Source organism: Sinohyriopsis cumingii, chromosome 12 (genome assembly GCF_028554795.1).
Source record: "Sinohyriopsis cumingii isolate HCF-2022 chromosome 12, ASM2855479v2, whole genome shotgun sequence".
Taxonomy (NCBI): domain Eukaryota; kingdom Metazoa; phylum Mollusca; class Bivalvia; order Unionida; family Unionidae; genus Sinohyriopsis; species Sinohyriopsis cumingii.
Window position 1 is genome coordinate 83,887,042 of NC_142972.1, and position 20,266 is coordinate 83,907,307.

The 20,266-nt window shown below is 38.3% G+C and overlaps 1 protein-coding gene across 2 annotated transcripts in view; it reads right to left on the bottom strand.

Annotated features, from left to right (window-relative positions):
* LOC149786877 (uncharacterized) overlaps positions 1 to 20,266 on the bottom strand; it is a 37,757-nt gene that overhangs the window by 7,952 nt on the left and 9,539 nt on the right. For both annotated transcript variants that reach the window (XM_089977388.1, XM_089977389.1), the window contains 5 exons: positions 6,070 to 6,234; positions 4,013 to 4,188; positions 2,722 to 2,815; positions 912 to 1,013; positions 172 to 315 (listed from right to left, as the gene is read on the bottom strand). In XM_089977388.1, coding sequence (XP_089833514.1) covers positions 172 to 315; positions 912 to 1,013; positions 2,722 to 2,815; positions 4,013 to 4,188; positions 6,070 to 6,234 — 681 coding nt within the window. The remainder of the gene's footprint in view (positions 1 to 171; positions 316 to 911; positions 1,014 to 2,721; positions 2,816 to 4,012; positions 4,189 to 6,069; positions 6,235 to 20,266) is intronic.

The window sequence follows — 20,266 nt, forward strand, 5'->3', positions numbered from 1 at the left end:
TTTAATTAGTGGACATACACATTTTTAATTAGTGGACATACTTTCTACGTTTTACAGGTGTCCATCAATTAGTGTCATAATATTTAGATTGTATTTCAGTTAAAAACATTTTTTGACAACACTACCTGCATATTTATTCCTAGACATTGTGATATTTTTGTATCATAATACCTTCGTTAACGGATGGTGTGGATCTAAAGCCCTGGAATGGAATTTGAGTTGATTGTGAATTGCCATCTGTTGGCAAATCGTCTCCTCTCTCCTCCTTTTCTAATATGACACCCATGATGTCCTGAGCTGTATACTTCCTTTTGCCTGACAAACAAAGACTATTGTTCATAACTCATATTTAGAAACAATTAGCAGCACAATTAAGTGAATGCAGTTTAGTTACATTTCAATAACAAACTTATTAGAACCTTAATAACTATACAACTAAAACAATTCAACTTATGTATATATTACGTTTAGCCATTACTTTTGGCAAACATTGTTTATCAATGATGATGACCAGAGGAAAATATAAGAGGCGACACATGGAGACTTTACACAAATGACACACGTTAGAATAGACAGAACATTATGATGTGACCGTCCAATAAATCTACAAACGTAAATAAGTTTTTTTTTGTTCTAACTTAATTTAGCTTTTATCCTTGACCGCTAATATTTAACTATGATGCTTCAAAATTTCAAAATGACTTAATTATAGATGTAGTTTAATGTTCAGCTTGCTAAACCAAATCACAATATAAGTTTCTGTAGTGATAATTAAGTGCAAACAGTTCTATTGTAACATTACTTTTATTTAAAGAATTGCATAGTGAACACGGATAATTTACAATAAATCAATGTACTGTAAAAGACTAATAGATCTGTTTATGAAAGAAGTGCATGACATTACTATCTACCTTTGCATATTAAAACATCGATAGCCACGGCGACTGTGTTCCTAGGATATCCGGTTTGAAGGACAATTTGTGCAGCATCTGTTTCCAACTGACTAGGTTCATCTACATTCAAACAAAAATGCATAAATATCTGCAAAATTATTCATACTGCTACATAATGATGACGATGATAAGGAAAATCAGGAAATGAAAATATTTGTTTCGACGATATTTTAAATGTATTTGGTCAAATGAAATCGGAAATATCTCTGATTACAAATATTTAAGTATGTTATCATAATCAGGATTTATAAGGTTGTGCGCAAAAGTCACACATTAATCCTTGCAGATCTAGGACGAAAGTATCTACCATTATTTGTTAAAATATATAGCACGCAAATGCTGAAAATTCGGAATTTGATAGACTAAGAAATTTACAAGAAACAGGATATACATTTCTACTACAAAACAATGTAGTTAAATTATAATGATGTTTGCGGAAAAAAAAATGTTTTAGAGGCTTATTGAAACTGTGTATCAAAAGTTAATCATGGCTAATTCCGTGAGTGAAATAACTGAGGAGAAAGTAAAACTCGGTTTTAATCAGTTGTGTCATGTAAGTCAGCAATATATAAAAACAGATATGATACGAAAAGCTTGATGTCCACAATAAGTATTACATATGAAATTCAGAGAACAGGCGTACTTGCTGTGTAATGTGTTTCTATTGGCGGTCATTATCAAAACTGTTAAAATCACGACGTGACCAAATTAACTGAAAAGGTTGATTTTTGAAAAATTACATGTTTTGCACATGATACAGTGGAATCGTGACCATGTAAAGAAAATCTTCCTTGTTGTTCTGCAGGTGCAGTTAGAATTATCATATTTTTTCTGTAATATAGACACTCAACAGTATAAACTGAAGGCCCTTTTCCATATATGCTGAATTCCAACATACTGAAAAAATATTCTACTGCCTCATGACTCACCAATCTGTTGAACACCGACACTCTGTAGTCGTTGAAAAGTTTGCTGAACAGGGACATTTCTCTACTAGTAACATGTTTCACTTTTGTGCGAATGACGAATATAACACGATTGCATGTTTTAGGCCAAAAAACGCCCGTTTCGGGATGCAGTCGTTTGTTTGTGGACGAGTCCAGAAATGGAACAAGTATAACAACACGCCAGCTCATCAATACTGCGTGAAATCCAGTGTTGATATCGGGATACTTTGACATACCTACAGGTCATCAAATAATGCTGCATACAAGTATTTTACATATTAATAAGTATTTACAGACAATATTTAAATATATACTACAAATCTATCATATGAACTATCTGTACACTTTCTCGTGCTGTTTTTGTTTCCTTTCATGCTTTATGAATGACCTAATTCTCACAGTGTAATAACGCCACTGTATATTTTTCTAGAAACTTTGATTTCTTAAGTGAAATTGAGTTATTGATATGACTGATCTAAAATTAATCCAAAACAGGTATAAATTACCAATAAATTTGGATTTTGTAACGTATCTATATTGTTCCAATATAAATACTCTGTAATGAAATCGAAGATGACAATTCACAATTGAAAATGACAACTTTCAGAAATTGGAGATGTTAAACTGAACTGTGACATTCTTTGAAAAACATACCATATTGGCATCTGCAAGCTACCCAGCCATTGAAATTGAATGTACACATTAAAACTTAAAATATGCACCAAACTGACTGCTCTTGTCTGTATTTAAGGGATAATAGTGCCAACAAAAGTTAGCAGTGGTGAATCAAATATAATATTTTACTTGAACGTAACGTTTACCTGTATCGTTTCCTAAATTGAGCTGCTTTAGGTCAGGGAGATGAGCCATAGGATTGTTCTTCTGAAATGTTGAATGAACCACGGCATCTTCTTCCTGAATCAGAGAAAAGGCATGTCCTGTCTTTTCAGCCTACCTTCCAATGTGGAACAGAGTTTGTTTTATCACGATTAAAACATTTCTACAAGCGAACTCATTCGACTGAGACGCTGATTACATCTACCCACAGCTGATGACACAACATTAGTTTTGTGTCAAGTTAAGCAAATCAGATTTAGCTTAAAAACTGGCAAGAGAGGTTCCACCCCAAACGATTTGTGTACTCGGACACCTATGTTTGCAATCAATGAATCAAGCAATTGTGAAATGCCTCCCACGTGACACAGCTGGTGCTCATTCTGATATTCATGATGAGAATGCATAATTTAAGGCAAGGACCAAAGGTACATACAACAAAAATAATAGTATTGAATAGACCTAGTGGGGTACAGTTAATTAAAGCTCTCGTAAAACAATACCAATTGTACAAAACATTTTCACATTATATTGTTAAAAGTGTTTGAGCTCTTGTGACAGACGAAATAATTCAACACTTTACTCTGGTAAACATATATGGCATTCTCAGCTGTGGGGGCAACTGGAGTGCGATGTGGCATGCACTGTTTCAAAGTACATTTGCAACAAAGTTAAAATGCAAGCCATAGAGAAAACACATTCATAGTTGATTTAATTACTTTGCAAAATCTCAGTTACATTCAAGATATTGATGAAATGGGCGAGGAATGCATGAAAGGAAAGCTCGAGCACTAATGTATTCACCTAATATATGATAAATATAAAAGAAGTTATATCTGATGATAAATTTTAAAATATAAAAGATGATAGATTTTAAAATGTATAAAAATTGAGTCATAACTATTTACCTGACAATTCTATAAAGTGATGGGAATATATTGTCGTATATGGTAGATAATCTCCAAACGCTATTTCTCAATTTAATCGATGTTTGTTTTTATCACACGTAAGAATACCTGTATAAGGAAGTGAATAATTTGTTTATACAAATATGGGTCCATAGAATTAATTGTATTTATGTACAAATGTCATTAACGAAGACTAAATGGGGCGCATGCTCTTCTATATAATTTATAGCTATTGAATTTTGTGTGCAAACATTTAAGATGCAAACTACCAATATATGATTTCTTACACAAGCTAAGCGAAGGAATTAAAGATTATAGATTGTTCTACCATTCTGCATTGGTTTTATGTGTAGTTTAAGTAAAGGCTTACCTCGTCAGACTCTTCTGTCATCCTCTTTACAAGGTCCACGAAATCTCGACCTTTGACTTCCTGCACATAAGGACATTGTGGGAACCAACGTGCATGCTCGATCCATGGGTCATCATCTGGATCCCAATTTTTCAGGCCACCGTCACAGGCAAAACATCTCACAACATCTTGGAGTCCTGTGAATTGATTCGTTTAAAGTTTATTGCCGCAAGTGGTTTAAAGTCATAAACTGAATATCGTGAAAAAAGGTCGCAACTTACGTGTTCCTCTTTATAATACAAAGTGCGAATATGTAGGCAAGATGAATGCATACAATCTTATAATGGACACATGAACATTACCAGGAGAGGCTGACATGTGGTTTGTTTGGACTGTCAGTTTTTGCTATTGTTTCCATTTGCTGATTATATTAACAGTAGATACTGACGAGAGTATATGCGTCTGGGAGAAACTGTATACGCAAAAAACTATTGTAAGTGAAGTAATAATAAAATTAAGGACTAAATAATTGTTATAAGGCGAGAAAGCAAGCAATAACAAGCACACAAACTACCTAATATTTGTGCGACCCTCGACGTTTACTTAAGCAATTATAAGTTAATTGCCTGTCCTAAGACGGGAATAAAAAAAGGTAAAAAATACAAAATTAAAACAATATGCGATGATCGCGTTTAAAAGAAAGTTTCAATATAAAAATACCGAGAAAGTAAAGAACAAATTTGGAAAGGTGCCTCGAGTTTCGAACTCGCGACCTCTTGTTTGGCTGCCGGGACACACAGACAAATGTGGGTGTTTATATATATATATATATATATATATATATATATATATATATATATATATATATATATATATATATATACATACATGCATACACGAACAGGATGTCAGGAATTCGAACTTATAGCACTACATGTATGTTGCGATAGAGCTAATACAGTTAAAACTAAACAATTTAAGCTATATTTGAAGTGGTCGGCATAATTGGTTTATTTAACATTGCTTGTACGTTTTCAACATCGGAACGTCTTGTTGTGGACAAGGCGAGTCAATCAAATTGCTTATCATAGATGGGAAGATAATTTTTAAACAACGTTAGCGAAGATGAAAAATGTTTTCAGAATTTCGCATAAGTGGTTGTGTTTTGTTGTTTTGTGCATAAAGTGGGTGTAAATCAGTTACGTATTCGAGGCATTTCTTATTATTGCGTTTATAGACGGAGCATATATTCCTTTTCATCTCTTTTCTGTCTGCAAGAAATGGCAAACCTCTTTCAAAATAAAACACTTTTATTCAATATTGGTCCAGATGCCTCAAGTTGAACTTGCTTCCACTTTATCGATAATGACTAATGGTAGAATGTGACCCAGCTTCAGACCCATATTCAAGGATTGGAAAAAAGTAAATCTTATTCATATCCCGTGTTATGAACAAATTTTTTTTTATGTCGTATGGATTAAAATTTACAGGTCAACGATTATGTCCTTCTGAGAGTGTCTGAGAGTCATAATTTAAAACAATTTACATACAAATTAGCCTAGAAGAAGTAGCTTGAAGAGATGGTTCATTTATAATAACTTGTGACCAAGAACTGATTCCTGTCATAATCTTGCAGCTGAAAGTTCTTTGTCAACGGAGACTATCTAAGTTCTGTTATTTAAACAATATATATATACACTATTTATAATATATATATGTGCTTGTATAGCTATTTTATTGATAGTTAAGGAAGAATATAACCATCCTATCCATGAAAGCAAAGAGTGCTGTGAATTGACTGGCTGACTGATTGCTGTTTGACGGCACATCGACACATGAAAGGTTATTACTAAGGCAACAGGAATAAAGCCTGTTGCAGGAAAACTTATCATTTTTGATTGTAGCAAAATATTGTTTTTATTACCAGAATATATTTCAGATGCAATAAATTTATTTGAAGTTATATAACAGAAGAGAGAGAGAGAGAGAGAGAGAGAGAGAGAGAGGGGGGGGGGAGATGGAATGGGCTAATGTCGGGTGTGCAAAATTATCTGATTATTTGCACAAAAATAACGTACCGGTGTAATAAAATCCTGCAGTGGCAACCTGTTCTGGTTTTTGTGTAATGCTTGGTGGCCATTTTGAAAATGTCAATAGGCGCACAGAATAGATTTGATATTGTGGGCTTCTGATATGGGCGCTAGCTGTCAAAACTGGCATAGAGGCGCTCCCAGTGGCTCCTCCTGGAAATAAATTTACGAAAGGGTATTTCCCATGTGTAATACTAAACAACTCAAATGAAATATTGGTGGGTGTTAAAAATCGACCTACCTCAAATTCTTCATCAAAATAAATTTTTGTATGTTGTTTTCTCACTATTTCTTGCCCAGGACTCCAAATTCTTTCGAATATTCTAACCATTGTGACAAGACAGGTACGAATAGCGATGGGCTGGAAAGCGTATTGGATTTTATACCTTGTAAGCTGAGTGTTGTTAAAATTATTTTTTGTTGAAAACAATAATCAATAATACGAATCAATTAAAAGTTTCTTTATAGATGTAAATTCAAACGATGACAATGGACAATAATTTAAGAGCTGTAAGAGGTTATATATGTATTATAATGCTACTCAGTTACGCTCAATCAATAATAACAGGATACACACACACACACACACACACACACACACAACCACCGTCATTCGCGTCTTGAGAAATGTAGCCATTTGAAATTATGCATCCTTTGTTTTGTTGTCAAATCACACATTTCACGAAGTTGAATATGTGTGGGGCCTCTTTGTCTGAAATGTATCATATTTCTTAGGAAAAGATAGTTTGCTGTACATATATGAGCAGATGAAGAATGGTTTCTGCATCACGAGCCAGGTCCATCAAGTCTACCAGTCAGGCCTAGTAGAATGTCACCAGTCAGACCCACCAATATGTTAAGCGTCAGGCTTATATGCCAGGACGTCATGTGGTATATGCCACAGGGCCTTGAGGGAGCTCTCTTCGTTCAGTTCCCGCGTGTATTTCACGGTACATCAGTGTTTTTATCCCACCGTGCATGTGGTCTGTGCCCTTGTATGAGCGGGAGCTTCTGGCATCCAGTTGTACGCCCGCCAATCTTAATCCCAGAGATAGGAAGCAGACACATTAATTCCTATAAACTCGGTTACTGACGTGATGCTGTATGTCGTTAAGTATGTTATCCTCAGGCTCGCCACGTGGTCAAGAGTGTCTCATGCGTGGGATTTTTTGAGTTGGCGACATGAGTAATGCGATTTCTACCGGCATTAATAGGAAAACGATGGCACGAAGGCACCTGCAGCACAGTTACTAATGAAGCACGGGCCACTTAGACTCATGGTGCGCTAGTACTTTATTAAATATCAAGGGCGGTAGTGCATTGCAGCATATTAACCGGCGATTGTCTTTAGTTTAATATGCATATCTAGAGCTCCTGGATGTTTCTTCAAGTAGTAAAGTCATTCTCCATAGGAATCAATAAGTGACTTCCCGTAGGACTCACCACTGACATGAAGAACTTGTAACAGGGTGACGTTTACCATCAAGAATATTCCCAACTGTGTTTATATCATCTTTGGTGATATAAATTCATAGAAATTTGATAAAAGCTGGAGCATTTGGTGCCTTGTGTTTGCATGTTCCTTAAAAAACCCACCAGGTAATAGGAACCCAAGAATGGGGGTAGCGAATTGAGATAGCGCAAATGTTCTGGGTCAGTGAGCGTGATGCCGACCTACCCGTTTTCCACGTTCTAGTCCGCACTTCCGGGAATACCAGCCTGCATTAGTTTTTCTAGCGTATTTATGCTGCAATGACTATCGGGTATGATAACGTCTATCAACGAGCTGGTAGGGGTCCGGCTCAGAACAAATCTCTTGTTACCAGTCACTCGTAACAGTGTGCAATAATAATAATAATTTATAATAATAATAATAATAATGAGGATTTTGTATAGCGCCTAATCTTTAGAAGCTCTAAGCGCTTTACAACATTAGACAACACCTATAAGATAAAAAAACATATAATAATATTATTACAAAAACAAACACCATGAAATTGGAAAAACATTAAAAAATAAAAAAAAACATGCTGAGAATATTTCAGGAGGGAAACATTATTAGGTCTTTAAGTTTGTTCTTGTAGTCGAAATAAGTGAGTTTTGAGAGCCCTCTTGAATGGGATCACTGTGTCTTTGTGTCTAAGTTCAGTGGGCAATTCATTCCACGTTGCTGGGCGCTGGTATGCAAAAGAACGCTGTCCATATGACTTTGTTTTCATAGTGGGAATAATGAGTATACGATTGTCAGAAGAGGATCGTAAGTATCTTGCTGGTGTGTACACATGGGTGAGGTCGGATAGGTATGTTGGACTAGAGTCCGACAGTGAATCGTAGCACAGAGAACAAATTTTGTGTTTGATTCTGGATCGAATGGATAGCCAGCGTAGGGTACAGAGCAGCGGGAAGGTGTGCTCTGATCGTGGTACTCTAAGTATGATCCGAGCAGCTGTGTTTTGAACTTTTTGAAGTTTCTGGAGTAGATATTGAGATGAACCAGACAGAATTGAGTTACAATAGTCCAGTCTTGAAAGTACTAATGAACACACAAGTGTTTTAGTGGCATCAACTGAAAGATATTTGCGAATTGAGCTGATGCATCTCAGCTCAAGATATGCAGCCTTGCATATGTTTATGACATGTTGGTGCAATGTGAGAGTACTGTCCAGAGTAACACATAGCTTTCGTACTGATTGTGTGAATTTAATGTTGGCGTTGCTGATATTTATTGTTTGAGGTAAAGGATGTGAATGAGAAAGTCTTTTTGTTGTGATCAGAATATCCTCAGTTTTATCATCATTCATCTGCAGCTTGTTACATGTCATCCATGATTTCACATCAGAAATGCACCTCTCTACACCTTGGATGCTAGCATCAGCTTCAGTTGGGTGGCTAGATTTGTATATTTGGGTGTCATCAGCGTACAATTGGTGAGACACTGGACACTTGAGAGCGACTGAGTGTACAGAATGAAGAGAACAGGTCCAAGAACAGACCCCTGTGGAACACCACAACATAGATCAACTGGGCTGGAGTGTATTCCATTTGCAGATACAATTTGTGTCCTGTTGACCAAGTAGGACTTGAACCACAGTAAGGCTGTATCATGAATGCCAAATACATGCTGGAGACGGTGAAGTAACATATCATTGTCTTTTGTGTCAAATGCTGCAGACAAATCAAGGAGGGTGAGGACCGTAATCTTTCCGCGATCCAAAGCAGAGAGAATGTCATTAGCTACTTTTAGAAGAGTAGTTTCAGTACTGTGGCAAGGGCGATATGCAGACTGTACATTGCTAAAAAGACTATTTGAATTTAGATGAGATACAAGCTGGGATAGAACAACCTTTTCTAAGATTTTTGATATGAATGGGAGATTAGAAACTGGGCGGTAGTTCTTTAAATCGTTATTGTCTAGTGTTGGTTTCTTCAGCAGAGGCTTTACAATGGCAGTTTTGAAAAATGATGGGAATTCCCCGGATGAGAGAGAGGTATTAATAACATCAGTTAGTGAAGGCAATACTGGATCTAAGCACTCAAGCAGCAGTAATGTTGGAATTGGATCAAGTTCACATGACTTTGGTGCACTCTTCATCAGGATTGTACGTACGAAATCCATAGAGACAGGTTCAAATGCTGCTAATGGTTGCCGCTCAAATTCTTATCCCAACTGTATTGTGACGACGAGTCAATTGAAATTGTGGTATCAAGCTTATCTCTAATGGTTTGTACTTTGTCACAAAAGAAATTTGCAAACATGTCCGGAAGGTCGACTGGAGAGAAGGTAGTTGGAAGTGGTGTTGATGTATTCCTTGACATTAGCTTGTTAGTAATTTCGAAGAGCTCTTTACAGCTGGAACTTTCCTTGATCTTAGTAGTGTAGTGGGCTGATTTCGCTGCATGGACTATATTAGTGACATTCTTCTTAGCAACTTCATAGATTTGCTTATGAATAGTGAGTCTGGTGGAAAGCCAGAGCCTCTCAGCTTTACGGCGGTCTCTTTTAGGAGCGAAGCTGCTCCCTAACACTGCTATACCATGGAGAACACTTTTGAATTGATACTCAGCACTTGGTAGCTGGGACATGTTTGTCAAGCAATGAACGCAGACAGTTATCGAGTTTTACTGCGGTAGGAGGTAAGCAAGTTGTTAGGTTAGCTTGGATTTCGTGCATTAGTTTGGTTCTATTTATCATACGGAGGTTTCTCTTAGTAGCAGATAAAGGTGGAGGGTTAGAGACTGATACGTCAAGATGGCATATAATGCAGAGGTGATCTGATGCAAGTTCATGAGATACCAGGGAGGACCGTAGAATGTTATCATCAGATCTATGAAGAATCCAATCTAAAATGAGACCATGTTTATGGGTGGGTTGGTTAACTGACTGTTTGAGGTTGAAAACATTAATGTAATCTATGAATTTTGATGTATTTGAGTTTCAGGGACAGTCAAAGTGAAAGTTGAAATCTCCAAGAATAATCAGGTTGCTACCTATAGAATTTCCATAGTCCAGGAGATTCGGAAACTGCTCCAAAAAGCGAGAGTCAGCCAGCTTGTTTATTCTACTAGGAGGAGGGTGGTATAGGTATAAAAAATGGACTGACCTTTGCTCCAGTGTGGGTGTGGTTTGGAGTAGTTCAAACGATGTGTGGTCGAAATTGAATGTTGTGGTGTAGTTCAGACGTTTTATCATGGAGTTCTTTGTGATGACAGCAATTCCACCTCCGCGAGAATTACGGGGGAACGACTTGATGGAGTAACCAGTGGGTGTTAGATCCGCACACTTGGGCTCATCGCCTGATGATTTTAACCATGTTTCTGTCAGGAAAAATATGTCAACATTTTGGTCGTTGATAAAATTAATTATTTCTGTGCGCTTTTCCGGTGGTCCTACTGAATGGGCATTGAATAATGCAATGCGCATAGGTATTTCTTGGATAGTTGACACAAAGGTTGACGAATTAATAAGGATTTGAATTAGGTTATCTGAATTAACGGTCGAATTTTTTTTAAATGGTTGTGCCGAAATAAGGGAGATAACTGGGATTCTTCCTCCTGTTCTACGCCGGCCAGCTTTGAAACAACGTTTTTTTTTTGCTTCTGTTTACATTTAGGTAATGATGAATGTAATCCCAGTTGGTTTAGTCTAGAGCACAATGTTGTGTGGAGAGCCAAGGAGTGATCATTTAAAGCAATTAATGAGGGTCCATCGTAGCATAAACCGGTTGACTGGCGAGTAACACGTGATTGCGGTTTGTTCAAAAACAGTGGAGCAAGACAGCTGAGAAAAAGTCTAATTGTTCTCGTTTCCAAAACAAGGAGATGAAGAAACACATAAGAATTTAACAGCCAATACATAATGAACACAATAACGAAGATGAAAACAGGCAACAAGCACAAATATCATGAAAACGGCACTAAAAAACGGAACAACTTCTTCAAGCCGGTTAAGCGATAGCGGCCATCTTGTCATCCAAGATCCTGGACTGAACGATATTTCTTCGAGCCCTACACGTGTACCATTATAAGCGCGTATCGTCTTTTCTAGAGTCACCGGCACAACTACCGGTTTAGATAATAAAACATACTTTGATTGAACAAGGGATTGTTTTTTATTGCCATAAGTACTTCGCTTTAATATCGACACGAAATAGAGCGTCGGTGGCGTCTTTAGCTATGGATTTGAGAAAAGACCACACTTCCACAAATTGTTTTCCAACCTCGATGTGTTTGTACGGGATGGTGTTTCGTTTGAAAAATTAATTTACTGATAAATCCTATAATTGATACCTTTCGTCTAGTGGAAGAATATTGGATAATTGTTACTCAAAGCCGGCAGACAATGAGTTTTGGAAAAATAATGTAACTTTTCCGTCTGGTGCGCGAGCACCGATTGCAACGTCTACGTCTGCAACCAACTGTTGACTATCAGGCCTAGCACAACAGGAGCAGGGCTACCAGAAATATAATACAGCTTGTACCGGTTACATGTTGCCTAACGTCAGATGCTGTGTGCCCTCCCGGATTAAACGAAGTGGAACGCGCTTGATAACAGTATCGACATGGAATCCTGCTATCAAATTTGAAACGTGCTTGAAATCCAAAACGTAGGATATGATAGAAGTGAGCTAGAATACTTCATGGGGATGGGGCTATACATGATACCAAGCGAGATGGATCTTAAAACTCGGCACCTACAAGGCTTATAACAACTAACTTATTATACCGGACAACAGCATGGCTTTAGATACCAACGTCGATATTTATTTGATAAGGACAAGCAGACCTGATGGCGGAAATAGTCCTAGCATGGCTAAAATGGATCAACAACCGCATCAAACAAAGCATGAAGATGTCGGTTTTACACGTTATCGCAAGTGCGGACCAGTATCACAAAAATGTGCAGGCAATGATGGCCACGATGTCAACAAAACAACACTAATTGCGTTGGGGCTTGCAGCTGTCTGGTTTGATCGACAAGTAACCTCTTAATTGGTGATCTTCCAATACTGTTTGCCCGTCCTAATGGGAGCAGGGACAGTGGTAAATAATGCGATTACAATTTGAGAAGACTAAGATGCGTTAGGCCATCCATCCAAGGACACGCCGGCGGTATGTAGGAGGACTGACACAATAGTGACACTGGTTCAAGGCTGCGCTGCCAAGATTGTTTTGCAAGCATTTAAGCTTCCTGGCCGGCTGCTTCTGCTGTCTTTTTAAGTATTAATTGAGGAAAGGTTAAAATGTTAGGACGGCGGGAAGTGGTGTCGTTGCGCCGCATGTGACCACGAGTACAGTCATGCTTATAGTAAACTGCAGCGCAGTGAGAATTGAGGCGATGGTAATACATAACACTTTATAACACTTTTTCACATACCTAGTAATTCGAGAGGGTTATCTTGTGATTACTGAGATAAAACACACCATCTCTGACAATGAATAATGCATGGTTTGAATTTTATGTAATTTCATGGCCTTAAAGACTATGTGAACATTTTAATCGCAAATTTTATTTAATGCTGCTGCTAGATTGTCATCACTCAGGTTTTTCAATAAAGCTTCCAATATGCCGCTGAAAATCCTGTGGTGGCTGGACGAATGAAGTATCATTTTCTTTTTTGTCTCGGGGAGTTGAAAATTTTCTTCGCGACGAAGGTCTGTCCTATGTTTCTTCAGCTATGTTCTGATAGCAGTTTCAATATAGCGCAGAAAGACACGAATCTCAACTGAACAAGACTTGCGAAAGCATGTGTCTCAACAAAGAAATAAAGAACAACCTATTTCGTTCGCTTTTGCACGTGCTTAGCTTAAAAACAGCCCAAAGCACCTTTTTTGTGACGCATAATACGAGCTACAATGGCTAAAAGTATAGCTTTGCTGTTCGAGGAAGTAGAAAAGAATGCTGATTTTGCTCGTGATTCGGAAACTTTTTACAACCCACTTATTAAGAAGGTGTCGGTAACGATTGAGAACAGTCTTAACCACATATATGCCTAGGGAAGCTGAGATAGCAGCAATGGGTGAGGTCAAGAAGATAATAGCTAAAGAGCCTCTAAAAAACATGGAGCCTCCATTGTTTGACTTTGGTGACTTTCGTCAAAATCGATTTGTTTTTGTTCTTGATATGAGGTTAACGGAATAATCATCGGAAACCTAGGCGGAGGTTATGTCCTGCAGATTGTGAAAACGGTCCAGGCGGCAGCCGTGTCAAACGTATACTTGTATGTCGTCGTGGACTCGAAACTTAGTATCTACTGTACCAAGTTCATGTCGATTACAGGACTGCACTTGTGCAACGCACTCTTTGATAACTAATATCTGCAATGCGCACTGATTGTCGGCCATCTCCGTTTGGACAAGTGCATACTTGCCTGCAAACTGTTTGAAGAAGAAATTAGGGACGCATTCATTTTAATCCTCATCATCTACCTTACTATACGCCTTAAAAAAGAATATAACAGTTTTGGGACCGCGGAAAAGATACATGTCGGAGTATTTATTGTAAACTCGATAGGATATGATCTGGATGATCTGCTTTGTGTACTCGTTAAAACGTTTGATGAAACTACCACGCTTTATCTACTCGCCGATTGTACCTTTCTTTATGGAGTCCGAAATAAGGAATCAGCCCTTTCTAAACTCACCTGTATCAGTTTCCATGTCGGCATCAGCCTGATAGCCCTCTTCAAATGCAAACATGAAGAATCATTTAGGGACATATGAAAATTAAACAATATTATTAAAGTTAATATTCCAGCAGAAGCCCATATATTTCTCAGAAATAAGTGTCAAGATATGCTATTCCTTCGTACAGACCCAACAGTGTCTTCCAGTATTTTCATGTCTCGACTGTGAAATGTAGTTGTTACGTAATTTGAACACCATCATACACATTAAAATACTAGAAGTTAATATATATTGTTTATAAGCTACTTTGAGTTAAGTGTTCAACCAACCACATCCAGAACTTCACAAGAACGTTGGCGATTGAGTTCAGTTACATAGATATTGATAAGATATTATCTGAGTTGACTTCAGAAAGGAACTGGCTGGCTGACTCTAATCATGCGATTCCCATCATGCGGTATGTCATGTCAATACTAGCATAGCAGCGTAACTACCTATCCAAGCTGGTGGTTTGTAGTGTAGCAAAGCAATATAAAAGCCGGAACCTTACGTTTGTGGGCCTTGAGGTAATGTGCTACGGAGAGGTAGCAACGACCTGTGTCGCAAGGTTAAACTGAGGATCATGATGGCCGCTTAGCTCGGTTCGTCTCTGATAGGACTGCACACAGTAGTTGCACGCTACCTTTTACCTTTAGACAACCGTGAATGTCTTGCAAGTGACGTGGAAAAGGTTCCGATCATCCAGACCTCTTTGTTGATAATGAGCAGACACATTTTTTTTTTAGGTGCGGTGCGGTACAAGCGTTCATTGCGGGTAGCATGATTACTTACAGACATGCCGATTTTGAGAAGAAAAGACAAGATGTTGCAAATACAACCTATGGAGGATTCACAAGCACTTGGTCAAAAATGAAGTATACAGTGGATGTTATATAACAAGCAGCTGTCCAACCAATACAGAACGTATACCCAGGTAGAGTTGCTGCTTGTACAATACTTCCTGACATGAATAAACAACTCTGGGCTTAGGAAAAAAAAGCGGATTTTGCCGACACTCATCAAAGCAGAAGGAGATAATGTCATCATATATTTCCTGGGATGGTATGGCTGTGATATCTGCTAGCATTATTGTGCTTTATACAGCGCGTTAACGTAGGCTGGGCTAACTTTTGTGATTACAATGAACTTACTCTCCAGATCGCTGGCAAGCAAGCTAATAATCGCTGTGCCAATCCTCTCGAACACTTATGACTTTTGGAGTCAGCTGATAGTAGTTGCGTGTGCATTATGAAAGTCCTCTAGATATCTGAGGTCAATCTCTAGGATGTGGCCTTGTTGAGTGTTCTGCAATGGCTTCATGTGGTAGGGTCGACCCACTTAAAGCCACCATTTGGTAGAGTCTGCATCATGGCCCAGTTATACAGGTTGTTTGTGTTAAAGCAGGTTATCAGTTGTTTGGCTTTGAAATCGTATGGTCTGGACGCATTAGGTTTGTTCGCCTTTGCGTGCGAGGGGGCACCAGCGAGATATCATCACAGATGCCCTTCTGAAAGAACCAGTGCTTGTTGATATCTGTCAGAAGCTCAGGCTTGGTACCAGTTATCTTCAGGAGAGCGTCGCAGCTCATTCCTAGTGAGTTGTAGTAATGGTTCAAGTTGAGGTCGAAGTACGTCCGCCAACAGAGGTACACCAGTCATGAGGCAGAGGTTGTGGAAACTTGCCATAATTTGACAACCCATTATGTTCCACACAATCTGCGCTTGCTTCGGATCGTTTTAAGATATACCAACACAGCTGAGGGGGCTGAAGAAGTCATATCTGAAAGGAAACCTTGTTTCCGCAAAGAATGCTTTCCATTATGGGTTAGCTACCAGCTTTATCAGTCTAGTCTAGGTAGCCACGCAAGTTATGTAGCACAACTGGTACCTTAGTTTCCTCTGGTGAGATCTGCAGTTTAAGGTTCCATGCTCTGTTGGCTGTGCCGCGGTTCGTGCCAGTAATATGGGTGTTGTCTCGCTCCTGATCCTCTCCTAGTGCCTGTCCGCAGATGTAGCAGTCTGTAGCTAGCTGTAAAGCCTTGGGATTGTCTCCAGCCATTAACATTTTGACCTTATTTTAAAACAATTCTCAGACCTCTTCCAGCTCATGCGCGATGTTCTTGATGAAAGTAGCGATGGCCTCCTTACTGGGCTCTTTGGAGACTCCATCGTAAAAGATATATTGGACTTGGTATTCATTTTATATGTGTAGATGTTATCCTCGTCGCCGATAGGGCCTTGCACTGGCATGTTCAGTTCCTCGAAATCTAAACAGATGCTGTATGGCATACTCATCTGGCAGTGGTGGATTTAAAAAGCTAAGATGGTCTTGTCTGGCTGAATTAGGGGCACATGCTGGGGTCACAGTCTACCGTGTGGGCTTCCAGGAGGTCGACCCGGTTAAAGACGTAAAGCAACCGGTGGCAGGCGTGCTTTCTCGTTGTGTTTGCTGTTATGTCATATGGTAGTCAGGGTTCTTAATTCAAATATAGTAGCTCTTTCCTCAATTGTGCTGTTTGTGAGTAGCAGTAGGAATATCGTATGTCGCCTCCCTAATGTGTATGGGGTAGAGGCCATTTTGCCAGCTAATGATAATAACTGCGCTGGTTAAGCTGTAGTGCACGAACTTGTGTCGCTAAAATTCACAGGAAAATAGACTGCAGAAAAGTTTAGCTCACCAAGGCGATACAAGAGCGGCATATCAATATGATCATTAGCCAGGTACAAAACATATAGTACAGCCTACTGAAAACAGTGGTCGACGTTTTGCTTAAAATTGAAAACGGCTTTCTAGGCGAATTACCCAGTGGTTTTGGAATTTAGGTACTTCCCCGAAACGGGTGACAGTTCGAAACAAAGAGGTAAAGCATATGACAGCTGTCAAATATCCAGCCACTAGCTTAGGCAACCAGCTGCTAGATCTCATCAATGCGTAAAACGGCTATGTTTAGAAAACATAGCAACACGTTTATGGTATTTTGCAAAGCTGTTTCGTTATAAATGTTTGCAGGCCTGCTGGTTCCCTTTATCTTGCTGTTCCATAAACATGATGTAAAACTTCAGGCTATCCATAGGTCTCAGTTCCTTTTCGAGTAAAGCTTGCACACTAGGTGCCATACAATCAAGGAATACTGAAGCGTTTGCTTCTGTGCTGTACTACTGTATATTTTGCAGTCCTTTGCAATCACGTCGTCTCGCCTTGGTGGGTCTTAGAGCTTTACAAAGGCCGGCACATCGCTAGTTGTCTGATCGAGCCCAAATTCTCATGATCAGCGATGGGAAGCTTAGCCATTGCAAGCGTAATAGGCAGCCTAACATTTTTGCTTTTGAGCTGTGTGACATGGTGCGTTATAAATCCATCTGTCAATTGGACTCGATGTCCATAATACTTCTTTTTATGCTACTCTTTAATCTTTAAATATGCTTTCGCCTGAAGTGACTTTATGAGCTGCTTGCTGTCCCACGTTTCTAAATTCGCTAGATTGTGCTAGACACTATCGCTACGATACGGCGACGAAGCCTTAATTCGATTCGTATGCTCTTCACATACGACTAGTATGGTAAAGGCGGAACTTTAATTTTGTTGTCTCTACAGGTGAAATGCACAGTAGAAGCACAGAAATGATTTTGGGCAGCAGTTTCCTCAGTCATCGGCCACTTTTAATAATGAATCCATCATGAGCTAGGAAAAGCATGAAGGAATGATGTGCAGGAAGCTGCAATAGTGTAGACCATAGGAGGTAACGGCGGACAGGTCTGGCGGTTGGCATACTGTTTGCTTTGGTTGCTGGCATACTAATAAACCTGTCAGATAAATCTGGCAGGCTGGAATAGTGTTAGGCATGGCTGGTAGTGCAGAATATTATTTCTATGTGGGAGATGTCAAGTCAGTAAGCTCCTTTCACAATGTTGCTATATTGAAACATTTTATACTACGAGAACCATATCAGAAACAAAATATGTTAAAGGTTTGCAGGAAACCGTTTTATTTCCAACAAATTTCCTTATCACCCTACAAGAACATTTCACAATAGTTTCAACCCATCGGAGGAGCACTGAAAAGCTGATTGATTGCAATTTAATTCGAATGTAAAATATCATGAACACGTGAAAGATTGAAATGATTCTACCTGATGTATAGTAATAAACGGAGATGTATTCACTCTCCCCATCTTTATTTAACAAAGCATATATTATTGATATTTATAGGTTACTGCATTTGTACGGGAAAATATGAACGAGTTTTTTCGGATGTAAATACTGCACGACCTTGGGAGTGCAGTATTCATCCGACAAAACGAGTTCATATTTTCCCCATACAAATGCAGTAACCTTTTTATTATATGCTAATTATATACTATTTCTTTTTAAAATTCTACCTAATGCTTGATTATATTAACAAAATACACAGCAAATAAACAAAATAACTGAATGTATGCCGTATTCCATATTAAATGCACAAGCACAGATTCATCATTACACAACAACAACATTATTAATGCGCACATAACTCTACCCAGATAAATCTGAACTTAGTCGCGCGCTCGACATAACTTTCGAAAGAAAATGGCGCGTCTAGTTAAAATTGAAATTTGGAGTCATGTTGTGAATGAATGCGCATTGCAACAACTTTTCCATTTGATCTGGAATTAATAGATTTTGGTATTATTTTTTTCGTTCTACGAAATTTCGAGATTATGGACTGGATTTATATTACAATTCCACATGAAATACATCGGATTGAAGAAGCGAGGGAGAAGTGTGTTGACATCTGCAAATGTGTTCATGTTTCTGTCATTGAATGTTTGAAATCATAATGTGGGGAAAAGTATGAAGTTTTTCAATTGCAATTATCAAAAAGACGCTATGGAATTTAATGCTTATTTCGTTTTGAGTGCAGTAAGGGGGATATAATTGCACTTATATTTGAAATTACAGTACAATTTCGAAATGTGTAATCAAGACTGAGAATCTATGACATCGCTAATGTAATTCGGATTTTCAGAACTAAGAAAGCACATTTTGAGGAAATTCAGGATGTAAAACTGTAAGTATATCTTTTGCCATTCTTATAACCAGCTAAAGAAGACAGTTTATGCCTTGTCACTTGTTTGTAATCTGTGAGGACCGTTTCTTGCGTCTATTGTATAGCTAGCCTCAGACCGAAACATCGTATCAAACGGAATATGCCAAAGCAACTGAAACAATTGCTTTACTTTATTCAGAAACAAATTTAAACAACCACAACATTAAACGTCTGCTGCTCGAGTGTACATGATTTGTTTACAACTCAAACGTGCTGGCGTCTGAGTATATTGCTTGTTTACAATAGAAAGTAGTTCCTTTATACACGTGAATGGAATAAGAAGGTGTGCAATATCGTAAAATACTGAACGATTCTGACAATGTAAAGTTAACGGAGAAAACAATGAGCATATAATAAGTATAAATACATTTTTACATATATCAAATACCTGCTAAGTAGACATTCAGCGGATTAATCCCGCTTTCTGAAAGCTCATGTCAATCATGTGTGCAGATACACTATATTACGTGAGTAAACTTTAGGGTACATGTTTTCAGGTGCACCCAAACCTGATCTAAAAGTACGTCTTGATCGTACTACAATTTATTTACTGATCAATCACCTGCGTTGAATGCCACTCATGATATCGGGATTTTATATCTAATTTGTCAAAATTGTTAACAAATAAGTCCATTAGTTGCACTTTATCCGCACAAGAGACTGTCATAAACATTGCTATAATCCCGTTTTCCTTTAGGTGAGATATCGGATTTTCTCCTCAATGTGCTTTGAAAACATCAACGATTGCAACAGCCTTTCCATTTTATGAAGTATTGGAAAGCAAGGCACGTTCATAGTTCACACAAAGTTATCAGAATTCGGCCAACAAACTGAATCATTAAACCCTCGTTGCTCCTGTGAGTTTCATGTCACGGTCACTCAGTAACAAAAGCTTCCAACGAGTCGACAAATGCAGGCCTGTCATGTCATATTTCGT